This window comes from Polypterus senegalus, chromosome 5 (genome assembly GCF_016835505.1).
Source record: "Polypterus senegalus isolate Bchr_013 chromosome 5, ASM1683550v1, whole genome shotgun sequence".
Taxonomy (NCBI): domain Eukaryota; kingdom Metazoa; phylum Chordata; class Cladistia; order Polypteriformes; family Polypteridae; genus Polypterus; species Polypterus senegalus.
The window spans coordinates 102,268,070-102,283,433 of NC_053158.1; the positions used below are offsets into that span (position 1 = coordinate 102,268,070).

At 35.6% G+C, this 15,364-nt stretch overlaps 1 protein-coding gene across 3 annotated transcripts in view; it reads left to right on the forward strand.

Annotated features, from left to right (window-relative positions):
* Window positions 1–15,364, forward strand: part of LOC120529404 (calcium/calmodulin-dependent 3',5'-cyclic nucleotide phosphodiesterase 1C-like) — a 697,603-nt gene that overhangs the window by 570,485 nt on the left and 111,754 nt on the right. For all 3 annotated transcript variants that reach the window (XM_039753171.1, XM_039753172.1, XM_039753173.1), the window contains one exon: window positions 4,042–4,123. In XM_039753171.1, coding sequence (XP_039609105.1) covers window positions 4,042–4,123 — 82 coding nt within the window. The remainder of the gene's footprint in view (window positions 1–4,041; window positions 4,124–15,364) is intronic.

The following is a 15,364-nucleotide window of genomic DNA, read 5'->3' on the forward strand; positions in this document are numbered from 1 at the left end:
TAATCATATCTATTAGTATGTTACCTTCAAACTAAAGCTGTTTCTTTATACATACCCCAGTTATGTTTCTTTAAGCTACAATTCTACTACTAATTAACTGAACACATAAATTTCTACCTTAGGCTTTACAATTTTAACAGTGTCCAGTATTTTTAATTATAAGATCACATTATAGAAAATAAAACTAGGCCTTCCATCAGGTATGCTGTCATGCAAACATTAACATTCGATTCTATTTGACATTCAAAATATACAAATTACTTACAACACATGGAGTGGATGGGAAAAGAAATCAGTACATCTCCTGCGACAAATGTTTTACAATTCAAAGTCAATTTGTATTTAAAATGTCTTCAGGGTAGTTAGTGCATCACACTATTGCATAATAAAAATAAAGGCTCCATCCATCCTTTATTCTAATTTTAAGAAAAGAGTGTAATGGATAAATGTTGAATTTAAGTATGTTTAACACTGATTTCTTTATCCAAAACATCTTGTTAAGGCTAGTTCATGCACACTTTATCCTTGATATTTTGAGGTTTTCCTTGCATTTTTCAGAGTGTTGGTTCTGTAGAAAAAGCACAGTCTACCCTTTTGTTGGTTAACAATTTTCTGTTGCATTATTTATACACTACCTTTATTGATACAGCATATCTTAGTATGGAAAAACATCTGGACAGAATGCTAGTTCACTACTGGTTGATCACACACACACTCGAGCCAATTCTGCACTTTGAGAACCCACAGTCCACACAGAAAATATTCAAACTTAAAACTTTAATTTTCTTAATGCAAGGCAGCAGTGTTATTCACTGCACCATTCCATCATTTGTAATTTTTAAAACATGTTAAACCATTTGTCAAATTACCCAACAACTAATTTATATATTTGGCCAGTAGAGGCCAAAATAGCACCCCATCAAACCCTGAACACAACTTTACAGACACAGTCCTGGGTTCAAATACGTGCTTTTATTCAGCAAAGGACCCTTAACTGGACTGTTCTGTTCAAAATATAGCACAGCAAAACAAACAAAAAAAAAAAAACTCTTTTCTGTCACTCCTCAGCTGCTCCCAGGTGAATGTTGTCCAACTCCTTTTCCAACTTTGACTTGCTGAGATAAGATCGAATGGCTTCTTTTATCTGTAACCAGGGAGCTCTATCAGTCCTAGGGCACAGGTCACTGGAAGCACTTCTAGGTCAAATGTAAGTCCCTGAAAGTAGGAATTGTAAATCCTGGCAGCCATCACAGGACCCAAAAGGGCTGCCCAACAAGACAACAGATCCCAGCATGCCCTATAGGTGTCTATGTGGGAATCATACTATATATACAGTGCCTTCAACTATTAGTGGCACCCCTTGTAAGAATTAGTAAGAAGGGTTAGAAAAAATCACTGATTGCTGAAGAACTGTCATCTTGCACTAAAAAAAATGAGAAATATCTCACTTTTAATTGAAACAAATTAATTTAAAGAAAAACAAAGGCCTCATAAATATTTTTAACAAAAAGACACATGTGCCACAATTGTTGGCATCCTTGGAAATTAATGTGAAACAATGTATTGTAACTAAAGCAAGTTTCCCATTTAAATTGAACAGTGTTAAGTTGATTGGAGTGTTCAGAACTTTCCAGCTGAAATCAATGACTCTCTGATTAACTGGGATACAAATGTGAAGAGACAGAGAACAACATTTCCTCAGCCAACCATTATCATGGCAAAGGGGTGCCAATACTGTGTGTATGTATATATATATATATGGGATGGGACTGAAACAACAACCCTTACAAAGTGCTAAATTAATGGATACTGTGGGGGAGTTTGTGCATTTAGGGCAGTTCCTCCTCCAGTATGGTAGATGGCAGTACTCCATATACAGGAGTTGTAGTCCTGAGAGACAACCCTGTCAGGGTCCTTGGGTGCAGCCAGGAGGTGCTGCATGGAGAGGGACTCCCTACTAAACGGGGCTTCTACCTGACCTGGAAGTGCAATGCCTCATTACCAGAAGTACTCCTAGGTATGACATAAAAGCGAGCCATTCGACCTCCTCCAGGGAGCTGAAGTTGGGAGGCAGAAAGCAAAACTCACCTGGAAGAGGAAAAAGAGGATTGTGTGTTGAAAGGCTGTGGATCTATCTATCTATCTATCTATCTATCTATCTATCTATCTATCTATCTATCTATCTATACTGTATATTATAACAATCAAGTTGGGACTTTAACCCTCGCCTGGGGGAAGATGTTGGAGAATTTACCCCAACAAAGTTACTTTACTAAATCTTATTTATTATAATGGAGTACTGCTGTGAAATCCACAAGCATGCAATAAATTTTTAAATAACACTCACCAACAGTTTCATGTGTTATTCATTGATCCAATTTGATGTCCACTATGCTTAAGCAGCAGTTAGACAACTCACATTTACAAAGACGATTCAGCAGCAGTGGGGAATATTATTCTGTGGCCAACTAACCAAGCAGCAAGAATGCCCAACTCAAGGGCAATGCAGGTAAGATGAGGGAAAAAATTGGGTTTTTCAGACACAAACTGTTGAAAATACTATGTAAATAGTCTTGAGTTATCATTTCATATATAAACTGCAAACAGTAACATCCTTTATTTGAACCAGCTGATAGAGCATCCATGTGCTTTGTTTAATGCAACATGACAGACAGAAGAAATCCAACAGAAAGCATCATGTAGTTTAATTTACATATAATGATTTCATAGCATTTCAATCACACCAGTCAGCATGCAGATAAATGGTATATTCTAGGAACACCCCTCTGAATTAAGTAATATGTAAAGTCCCAAAATAGTCATGGATGAATTACTGGTTAAAAGATACAAGACTTCTTAGATGTAAACTGTTATCAGAGAATTAAATATAAAGTTAAATGTTATATATGATTTCATTTTCTAATTTAAACGTGTTGGTACAGAAAAGATAGGATGTCCCAGTTTAGCAGACAGGCAGTTACAATCATTTTTTTTTCCTTTTCTCTTACACACTGTCACTAGTCTGTTAAGATTTGCAAGTAAAATGTCATTATAGTTTGCAAACATGACAATAAACTTGAACCTGGAAGGGAATCTGAATGGTTTCTTTATGTGCTTGCCAGATAAACACCCTCATAACATAGCACATAACATTCACAAACCCACTTATTCCAGTTCAAGGTTGCAAAGGTCTGTACCTAAACCTGCAGGAGCAGATGTAAAGAATGAACCAGTCTTGAATAGTATTCCAGTATGTTTCACATACTCGCAGGGACAATTTACAATCATCAGTTAACCCAGAAAACAGATGTTTGAGTATGAGGAAAATTGGAGCACCCACAACACATAATGAGCAAGTGGACACAGAAGTCAAACACTTGTTGGATCTTTGAGCCAGCACTGTGCCACCATAAAGTAGATGTTTAAAATTCCGCAGTGCTACAATCAGTGGGTTAGGCAGGTTTCCTTGTCATGTAAAGGTGTTGTGCTTATTATTTTTAACAATTTTGGAAGTCATTGTGTTTACTGTATATTATAATTCAGGTGTATTTCCTTCACAAACAAACATACACATTATATGGATGCCCAGTGACTTAATGTTTAAAATACATTCTTTATATAGCTAAAGAAGAAAAAAAATACTAGGAGCTGTAAGCTCTCAATTTATAATGACATTTATTAACATATTAAGTGAATATTCTTTGTTTCTCTGGCTGCTATGGATAAAGAAAAATGCCTCTGCAGTCAAACAGATTACTGCTCCTGGCAATGTTCTTTATATAATGATTCTGCCCTGTGATAGATTATAGCACTCTTTATGACCTGTGGCTGTACTATTGGAGTCTTGCTGCTCTCACTGGTTGCCTGTACTTGACAGCCTCTGCAGTTTTGTGATAAATTCATTAGAGACATGCAGTGGAAGATATTCATAATTTATAACTTGATTTGCCTACTTGCGTCAAAGTATTTTATTAAATAAAATGCAGAAACAACTGTGTTTTTCATAAGTAAATCTGATTTATGCTCTGTTTCAATGCATAGGGTGATAAAGAGGCAGAGCTTGGGCTTCCTTTCTCCCCACTTTGTGACCGAAAATCAACCATGGTAGCTCAATCACAGATAGGTAAGTGCATTGGTATATCAATATGTATTAAGGAATTTTTATAATGATCCTCAAAGTTAAATTTGAAAAGAATGAAACAAATGTGGGAATGATAATCCTGAACACCTTACTCTTCATAATCATTTAATATATGTATACACATTAGATGGATTGCCTTTTGGTAAGTGTTGCCTAGAGGTAAGAGTGGCATAGGACTACTTTCATTCCTAAAACAGAGATAAAAAATCTGCACTTTAAGCCATAATGTAAGGACAGTATAGAAGGAGGTACAGAGGATGGGACTGAAGCAACAACCCTTACAAAGTGATAAATTAATGGATAATGTGGGGGAGTTTGTGTATTCAGGGCAGTTCCTTCCTCAGTACCATAGATGGGAGTGCTCCATGTACAGGAGTTGTACTCCTAAGAGACAACCCAGTCATGTAGGTAAGTGTATTGGTATATCAATATGTATTAAGGACTTTTTATAATGATCTTCAAAATTAAATTTAAAATGAATGAAACAAATATGGGAATGATAATCCTGAACCCCTTACTCTTCATACCCCTCTTCATACATAAGTGGCAATAAAACTTAACATGCCATTGCAGGAGGAAGGGCATGGCTGGTGTCAGTATGTCCTGCGCATGACTCTCTGACATTCTGTGGGGTTAGCAATGCAACCAAAATTTCTTCTGATTAACATGTTTACATGAATGGAAGAATTACCCATGTTGTCCTTTTAAGCTAAACAGTTTAAATGTTGTTTGAAAGGTCAAGCATAGTTCAAAAGTTTATTGGTCTAATGGCTGCTTTCGTGACCTTCAAATTTATACATGCATCTCACTCCTGAAACAGGCCCTAGGACTGTGGGTAATGAGTGAGCTGTCATGTATTTTATTGTGTTATCATATTTCAAGCACATACTGTACACTAATGTTTGTGGCTTTCAAACCCCAAAACACACTATGGCAAAAATTGGTCCACCCCAAGGACCGGGTGTCCCGGCACAGACAGAGTAATATAGTTTACGCAGTTATCTGCCAAGAGGACTGCCATAAATTATACATCAGGGAAACCAAACAACCACTGGCGAAGCGGATGGCACAACACAAAAGAGCTACCTCGTCAGAACTCCAGAAGTCTATTTACACCTACAGGACAGTGGTCACTCTTTCAGTGATGAAGATGTGCACATCCTGGACAAAGAGGAATGCTGGTTGGAGCAAGGAGTCAAGGAGGCCATTTATGTGAAAAAGGAACGACCATCTCTGAACTGAGGAGGAGGCCTAAGGGTACATTGTTCACCATCTTACAATGCTGTGATTGCAGCCATTCCCCAACTCTCTGTGAATGGTACTCATGGCCACTGATCAATGGACAATTTGCATATCATTGATTACACTGCCATTGTTAGTCAATGGTACTAGTTTTGGTCATTATGCAAAGGTACTGTTTATAAGGTTGGAGAAGCCTGCAGTCAACTGAGACTGAGGAAGTCACTTGGATGAGTGATGTAACGTATCTCCCAGGAAGAGAACTATGTCCAGATGAACTGAATCAACTTTCTAGAATAGTAAAATCACTTTGACCAAAATTTTCTTCCTCCTCCCTTTATTATTTATGCCTGCAAACATATTTACCAGCAACCATTCGTGTTACTCAAAGTTTTCATAGTGGACATCTTTGCTAGAGGTACACTATATCTACCCCCAAAGATTCTCATACACTTAACAATATCTGTACATCTAACCAGTCCTAATGTAAACTTTCCCTTGTTTGCAATGATGGGTCATTTTTAAAATAAATATAATCTCCCAGTTTAATTTTTTGGTGTCATTGTTCTGCTTCACTCTTCCCATTTCTAGTCAGAAGTAAAATATCTGTGACTCCTGTTGACTGGCAAAAGACCCCATGTTAAAATACAACATCAGTTTATAATGTGTCACTACCAAATATAGAGTTCTGCTCAGCCTGGACTTTGCTATCTGTTCAATACCTTTCTTGCTTTCCTTCTTTGCTTTACTACTATTCTCTTTGCCTGCACAATTTACTTAAACCCATGTCCCCGAAGTTCTCCATGGATCCTGGTTTGTCCTACACCCTAGGGTCAGGTTCTGCCTTTCCACATGTTTGGTATTGTATGGAAAAACATATTGGCTTTCCAGGAAAATGGCACAGTTGCACACTTTTTTTTTTTATAATACTACCCTTAACATTAGTTGCTACCCTTGGTTTTTCCATTTTTTTGAGTTCTAAGAACATATGGAATATCATTTTTTTCTGCCCGGCTCTAGCCATCCTTTTCTCATTTTTTACACTAAAAACCTGTAATTACTCTCTGCACACTATTTAAGACAACATATGGGCCTCCTCCCTTAATCTCACAACTCTCTTGCTCCTCTACCCCATTTTCCAGGATGGTTTTGCCAGTACTGTCAGACATTGCTTTAGAAAATGTAATTGTTAAGATCTATCCATCCATCTATTTTGTTAACCTGCTTATCCAGGGCACGATCACAGGGAAGCTAGACTCTATACCAGCAAGCATTGGGTTCAAGGCAGGAACAATCGCTAGAGGGGTGCCATTGTCAACATATCCAATAAACATTTTTGCATAGGCTTTCTCTCCATAAGTACCTGCAATCAAATCCATTATGAAAATAATAGTTCCAGGGTGTCACTTGCACTTTCCTATTCATTTTATTTCTGTGTCTTCCTGTTTTCTCCTTCTGGAGTTATGCATCTCACTGTTTGTCTTCCTTCCTTTCTCTGTTAATGTTCTGCTTTTTATTTAAGAGTCTGAATATGTTACATCTGTCATTGTTGTGCATTTCCTCATGCTAAAGAAAGTAGCTCTTTCAGTTTTGCTGCTAAATGTCTTGCTTCATGCCAAAAATCTAGTTCATCAATGATGATGACTAGTTATCTACTTCTTACAGTCTATTGCATCTGGAATTTTCAGAGACTTATGTCAACAGAGCATCCATTTAGGCCACTGACGTCTGGTCTACATCTTCTTATGTTTAAATCCAAGATATCTGCTGCCATTTGATGTTGCTCTTTCTTAACCCCTTTTTAATTGTTTTGTTCAGTTTATTTCCAGGTAGAGGTGCTACTGCTATTATCTCTCTACAATTACCACTTCACTGTTCAGTTTTATATTTCTTCACTTAGAATAAAATAGGGGGATTGGGTTAGGAAACAGCCATGAGGTAAGCAAGTTGATATATCTGCTATATATCTTATGAACAAGAAAGTGGAATTTAGTTAAATGTATTTTAATCCAAATTCCCTATATTCAGTTTTTTTGAGGTATTCTACAGAAAGTATTTTTGAGCAATTTTGTTGATGTTTTTTTATACTGGGGAGATTGCTTTTTGCTCCATTAATAAACATCCTGTTTAATCATTTCCTTCTTGTTAGATTAATACCACCTTCTGGCACCTCCACCTGTGTTGTCAATTACTAACTCAATTCTAACTAAAAATTTATTTAGCAATGTTGGATTTTCATATCTAAACAAATGTGTTTCTTTGAAAACATTAGAAGTTTGTTGCAATTTTTTTTAATTGTTCAGGGAGTTTAGGACAGGCCAGATTTAGAACTATACATGTGGGAACAAACAATAGTGTAAAAATAAAAATGCAAAATAATGTCAATTCTAGTCCAATGTTTAAATGAAAAAATAAAACAAGAAAGTAACACATTAAAATAGCTTACCTTAATGCTAGACATATCAAAACAAAACAATTAAGTTGGAGTATTGGGCATAATTATGATTCTATAGAAATAAAAGAAACCTGGCTAAATAACAAAGATGGGGATGAGTATAACATAGAAGATTCACATTTTAGGAAGGATAGACTGAACGTAAAAGGAGGTGGGGCTGCTGTTTATGGCAAACACAATTTAAACTCAAGTCCTCTTCAGTTGGGCACTGAACCCCATCTTAGTGAGGACATGTGGCTTCGTCTGATAAGCATAAGGTAAAGAGGCCTTGTTTTAGGAGTGTATTATAGACATTGTCTGTTATGCAGACAATAATTTTAATGCACATCTTTTTAGGAAAATTATAAAGGCAAGTTTACAGGGAGATATTATAGTTATGGGGACTTTAAATACCAGACTATTAACGAGGATAATCTTGCAAATAGTGAAGCACAACAGCAGTAGTTTTAGAAGTAATTAGTGACTCCTTTTTTAACACAGTTTGGTAGGGCAAATTTTGAGCAGATGTGGCAAAGTCTAAGGAGGATAGACTGGGATAAGCTTCTAAGTGCAGAGACAGTAAAGAAGCAGTGGAACATGTTTAAATTGTTTTACATATAATGCAGGGTAGGTACATACTTAAATTTGTAATTAGTAGGAAATTAAACAAACTCTGCAGTGGGTTGATAAAGAGTTGAAAAAGAAGCTGAAAAGGAAAAAAAAAAACAGCTGTATAAGTTGTAAAATAACTCCAATGTAAATCACAGGGTTGTAGGAGAACATGAGCACAACCATTAAAAAGGATATTAGGGAGGCTAAACTGCAGTTGGTTGGTGGTACCTTTCTCAGATAGGATACTAAAATAAAAGAAGAATAAGGGAGGGACACTCTGACCATGGTAATGTGTTCACCTTAGCAGCAGGGTTGCAGCTCCTTTCTTTGGCTTCCCTAGTTTGGAGTTCTGTGAGACTGCCTGTGAACTGTAGTTCAGGCAGGCAGCGATGTTGAGGATCTCCAGGGCTGACAGAAGGAGGCCTACTGAGGTAATTTTATTATTTCGCATATGCTTTGTCTGACTAGGAAGTGCTTCCTGCCTTCACTCCTGTTGAAAACAAAATCATTGGAATAATAAATGTAAGAATTTATAACTGTGGAATTAATATGTGATAGATTCTTAAAATCTAAATTCTAATCTTGAATGCTTTTTATTATGACTAATGAAGAGCAAAACTGGTAAGATTTTGATTTTCAAGCAGATTCACAAAACTAAAATTAAAATTAGTTTTGCCAATAATCTCACATTTATAAAATGTGAAACTCTCTAAAAAGAGTTTTTGGGGTTTTAAAAGGAATACTGCCCCCTAAAGACTCATCCATACTTTTGTTTTTTCGGCAGTTGTGTAATGCATGTAATTGCTGCATCACCATGGAGGTGCAGTGTGTTTTTAAAAAGGTGGCCTGCTGCGGTTTTTCTGCAATAAACTACACCATTGTGCACATTACTGTATTTACTCCACAGGAAAACTACCTACTGTATATATGGAAAGCCGCTTTCATTTTCCCTTATCCCCATTACTTGGCAACCATACTGCAAGTGGTGCGTGCTTTGACTTCTGTCTCAGATGCATCTTTAGCATTGTGACCATCAAGTTTGTCATCATAATTGGCAAAGTGGGTGTCCTTTTACCAGTACAAATACAACAATATCTATAAGAGACAAGAAGTTAATTAAGTGATTTTTTATACATGGAAATTTTTTTAATACTAAATGATGATCAGAAGCATTTGACATTAATGCTAGGAAAAAGGACACACAGTCTTTAGTGTTTTATTATATAGTAGATAGATACCCATAGAAATGTTGAAAGTGTTTCTGAACTTATATGAAGACCGTCATAAGCTAGCGGAAGGATCACAAACAAAGGTACAGCAATTTTATACAATAGTCATCACCCCTAGCTATGAAAATAGATCCTGTGAAATAACATGTTACATTCTTGGCCCAGTGCTTTGTATATGGCAATAAAAGCTGAGCATAACTGTAATAATTTAACTTTATCCTTTCATTTATTATCTCAAGTTGAGACATTGATCTATTAGCTTTTGTGGTCAAGGCAGTATATTACCTACATTGATCCTCTACCCAAGATGAGTAACCATTAACATTAGCATTCTAAGTTTTAATCAAAGGATTTTCAGCACCACGCTAACTTTCTCTATCATGAACAACTTCAACATTGTTCATTACTCTAATCAGGCAATGGAATAAAGATTACAGGTCAGTAATTGTTATTAGGGGGTATAATACTGTAATTGTATACAGTACCACCTAGAGGGTAAAGAAATTTCTAAATTCAGTAGACAGCAGCAGATTGACATTTTCTGATATACATAATGCATCTCAATTGAAAATTGAAATCGTTGACTCTAGAGCAATGGGCCTCTGATGTGCTGGAGCATGTGGGCTACCAGAGGGTGGCCTAGGCATATGGGCACTGAATTTCTGAACTATCTATAGTGTACAGATGGGAGGAGAGTAGGTGGCAAACATTCAACTGGTAGGTGGAAAGAGAGGACAGAGGTTATAAAAATGTAATTGAGTTGAGAAGGAAGAGTTTTGTTTGTACAAGGAAGTAGGTAAGTGAACTAGACACTACATGGATTAGTTAGGGTTTTGATATCTTTTATTGGTAGGCTCAGGGGGTATTGGGTTTATTGTCTCCCTTTGTGTTTATGTTGATAGTTTGAAGTGTCCTTTGGTTGTCATTGCTTTTTGTTAACCGATTTGTGTTAATATGCTGTATTTGGTTAATAAATTACCTTTTATTTCATACCTTTGGCCTCATTGACACAAACTCGGTTCATAGTTTCCTTGTGATAATCGGTATGGGTCTGGTCAATTTATTAATTTTAGAATCATTTCTGTCAAAGCAAGTTGAATATTATAGCACAAATAAAGGCACACTCAGTACGTATTTACTAAATGTAATAGTTCGACTAAGCACTAACATGTTAACATGAACACTATTCAAATTTGTTTTCTTTTAAATAAATTCCAAACATAAAGTATGCCCCACAATATACATGGATTCAACAAAATAAACAATGATATCAATTTATTAATCATTTCAAAACCCATTATATAATAAGCTACATGATCATTGGGACAATCACAGCTAAAGGAGATGAGGCACAGATCAACATCACTCTAACACTCATGCATCAACCCTTATCTTTTACCCTGGACATCACGCCTTTCATCCCACATATATTGTAATTGATTGACATCTTAACCTTTATTACGATTAGCCTAACTTTTAGAACAGATGACATTTAGAATGTTTTTATGGATTGGAACAAACAAAGCACCTTAAATGCAGCTGAAAATCCATTAAAGTTAATGGTGGGTCATAACAGACCAAAAGGACATGTCAGTTTTAATTTTATGTTTATTTTATTTCACTACAGTGAAATGTTGATATAATGTGGATTCAGAAAGTTATCCGACCTCTTGAATTGTGCTCACTAAATTGTTTTGTAGATTTAATTTTAAATGGATAAATCTGCCATTTTCCCCATCAATCTACACTCAAACAATCCTACACTCAATAAACCATAATGACAAAGTGAAACCATGTTTTCAGAAAGGTTTAAAAATGTACTAAAAACTAAAATATCTCATTTTCATTTGTAGTGACACTCCATATTGTGATGATGTTCATCCTGTTTGCTTTAAATATTCTTGAGATGTATCTTGCACTGTAGTAAAATCAGTTGATTGAAAATAGTTTAGAAAGACATACACCTGTGTATATAAGGTCCCACAATTCACTGTGCATATCAGGACGAAAACTAAGCTAGGAACCCCAAAGAATTCTCTGTAGTCCTCTCTGATAAACTTGTGGTGACACAAGGATCAGGGCAAGGGAATTAAGCCATTTCTAATGCTTTGGCTGTTCCTAGGAGCACAATTGCCTCAGTAAATGTGAAATGAAAGAAGTTCAGAACCCAAGACTCTTCCTAGACTTGACTGTCCAGAAAACTGAGTAACCAGGTAAAAAGGCCTTGGACAGGGAGGTGACCAAGAAACCAATGATCACTCTTAACAGATGAAATGGGAGAACCTGTCAGAAAGACAGCCATCTCAGCAGCACTCCATCAATCAGATATTTATTGTAGATTGGCTAGCTTGAAGCCTCTCTTCAGTAAATGGCATAGATTCAGTAAATGGAAGATTCTCTGGTCTAATGAAACAATATTTGAATTCCTTCAACAGAACTCCAAACACTAGGTCTGGTGAAGACCACGTTCTGGTCATCTCCAACCTAATACCAACCCTACAGAGAAGCAAGCTGTTGGTAGTGTCATGCTATGGGAGTGCTTTTCAAAGGCAGGGACAAGGAGACTGGTCAGAATTGAGAAGAGGATGGATGCAACCAAGTACAGAGAAAACCTGCTCCAGAGTGCTTATGATTTCAGACTGGGGCAACATCTCACCTATCAGCACAGTAGTAACCGGATGCACTGAGTCAAGATAATGCTGGAGTGATTTTAGGACAATTCTCTGAGTGCTCTTAAGTGGCCCAGCCAAAGCCCAGACTTAAACACCATAGGACATCTGTAGAGATACCTAAAGATGGCAGTTTACAGTTTAATGTGACAGAGTTTGAGAGGATCTGCCAGGAAGAATGGGATAAACTGCTCAAATCCAAGTGTGAAGAGCTTGTAGAAATCTACCCAAGAAGACTCAAAGCTGTACTTGCAGCCAAAGTGGCTTCTACAAAATACTGAATTAAGGCACATACATTTATGAATGTGAGATTTCAATTTTTGATTTTTAACAAATCTGCAAACCTTTTTAAAAACATTTCATATTATCATTATGGATTATTGAGTGCAGATTGATGGGCAAACGTGGCAATTTATTTGTTTAAAATTAAATCTACAAACACAATAAAGTGTGCAGAAAATTAAAGGGTCTGAATAAATTTATAATCCCCTATATATTTTGAAATTAATCCTAACCAAGATACCTCTCACTTGGTTCATCTTTGTACATTAAATTGTATTTTAATGTGAATAAAAATGAGCCTTTAATTTGGGTGTTGTTTGAGTTCCAAGTGGGTAGGCTCTGACAGTTTGATTACTGTTAGAGTTAATTTCTGACATGTGGCAAAACCACCTACTGTAGTCTGCATCGTTATTAGCTAAGAAATTGGCAGCAGGGTAATGAGTTGCCTGTGAGAAGTTTATAAATCGCTGTCTGAGTCTGTACACCACTCAAGGCAATTACAGGCACTAATCATCGTTAAAAGTTAAAATAAAGTTGTATTGCTTTTACAGATTGCTTAAAACAGACCTATTAAATGGAATAAAAATGCAATAAGCTTTCATTTGGCCAATATGAAAATATTTTTACACGTGTGGTTTCTTTCTCCAGTCAGCTAGACAAAAGACAATGGGTATTGCATATGCACAGCAGTGTTTATTATTCAGTGGACTGTATCTTCATTCTTCTCCCGTGTTGAATTTTGGAAGTTACAGAAATTCCCATAAAATTGAGGGTCAAAGAATCTGGAAATAAATCGCAGTCTAAAACAGGCAAGAATTTGTTCATAAAAGACAGGCTAAACTCAAATGTCAGAACCAAACCATAGAATAATAGTCATAATTGATCTTTTTTTTTTTTTTTTTTACTTTTCTGCATACAATTAAACTATGCCAATTTTTTAAAGGATTCGTCCCTTCTCAGGGGGACTCTAATTATACAATACAATACAATTTAATTTTGTTTAGCCCAAAATCACACAAGAAGTGCTGCAATGGGCTTTAACAGACCCTGCCTCTTGACAGCCCCCCAGCCATGACTCTCTAAGAAGACAAGGAAAAACTCCCAAAAAAACCCTTGTATGGAAAAAATGGAAGAAACCTTTGGAAAGGAAGTTCAAAAAGAGACCCCATTCCAGGTAGGTTGGGCGTGCAGAGGGTGTCAAAAAGAAGGGGGTCAATACAATACACAGACCAGAACAAATCCTCAATACAGTATAAAAATTAAAAACATACAAGTATGGTAACAATAGAGGTGTTGCTGTTTTGCATCACAACCTGTTACTCTTGACTGTTTTAAGAACAAGTTAAACATTTTCCAGAGCAAGTACTTTAATGCAAGTGTGTGTGTGTAAGAAGCTGTTTTAAATGGTTTCATTTTAACTATAATATTAAAATACTGCTGTCATCAGCTAGCAACAGATATGTACATACATAGTGACACTTGTTTATAGGGTTTAGTCAAGGTTTTCTCCCTGGCTTTATTTTCTTCTCTTTTTGCTTGTGTAATTTATTGAATTTTGTGAATTATGTTTGGATTTGTTTGAATAACTACTGTATGTTTTTGATTTGTTTTCTTTTGTATTGTATTATCATTTATATAGTGTTTTCTTGTTTATTAATCACGTTACATTTTATTTTTTGTTTGTTTAAAATTTCAGTTCTGTTAGTTATATTTCTTGTCTTGTAAATTTTGTATTTTCCTTCTCATCTTTGGATTCTCTTATTGTTTAGATTTTTTAAAATACGTTTTTAATCATCATTTAAGGAGAGTTTACGGTTTCCCTCTCCCTTTTAAGTTTATAAGCTTGGTCTTTTTTAATAAATTTATTTAGCATTTTCAAAAACAAGAACATTAACAATAGCATATTACTATATTAAACAAATAGTAACATAACAGATAAAATAATATACTTTAAAATCCATACAGGGAAAATTAAAGAAAAATAGAAATACAAAGGAAAAAAAAAAACAACAACATTCAAACCTACCAAAACCATGGCTTTTGTGTGTGTGTACAATATGTGTGCAGGCCACAAGCCTGTTTAGAAATCTGTGGAGAAGGCCTCATTTGTGGTATATTACTTATGGTTCCAAGAATAAGCTATTTGTTTTACTTATATAGATTTCATGATATACAATATAATATTATTGTAAGTATTATGCATTAACATTTCGGGTTGTTGATAGAATTAATCTAATTATTACTGTAAGTTACAATTTATTATTAAAAGTATTATGTATTTTCCATTTTTTTTTAAATGTATGTAATGAGTCTTTAAATATGATTCAGTTCCTTGTGCTTTATCGGTGGAGCAACCCTGACATCACTCTTTCTAAGCCCTTACTCTGGCTATTTAAGGCCACAGCTGAGTAAGCTCAAATCAGGAACACAATGTTTGTATAGGAGTTGTAAGTATTGTTATTTTTCTTTGGGACTTATAGTTTCTTTAATTATTTTTCTACCTCCCTCAGTTTTCACTTTTGGATTGTGGATTTGGACTTGTTTAGTGTAGAATTGTCTTTTAGGCATCTCTTTGTTGCCTATTTTGTACTTTTGAGGATTTTGCTTGTATTTTTTCAAATAAATACTTGATGTTTAAAGATTCTTTGTTGCCCTTTTCGTACATACACCTAGGGTTGAGGTGACCCTCCTCTTTGTGGAACTTTTGCAATATTTTGGGACATTTCTTGTTATTCTGTCAGCTCATCTTTTTTGTAGT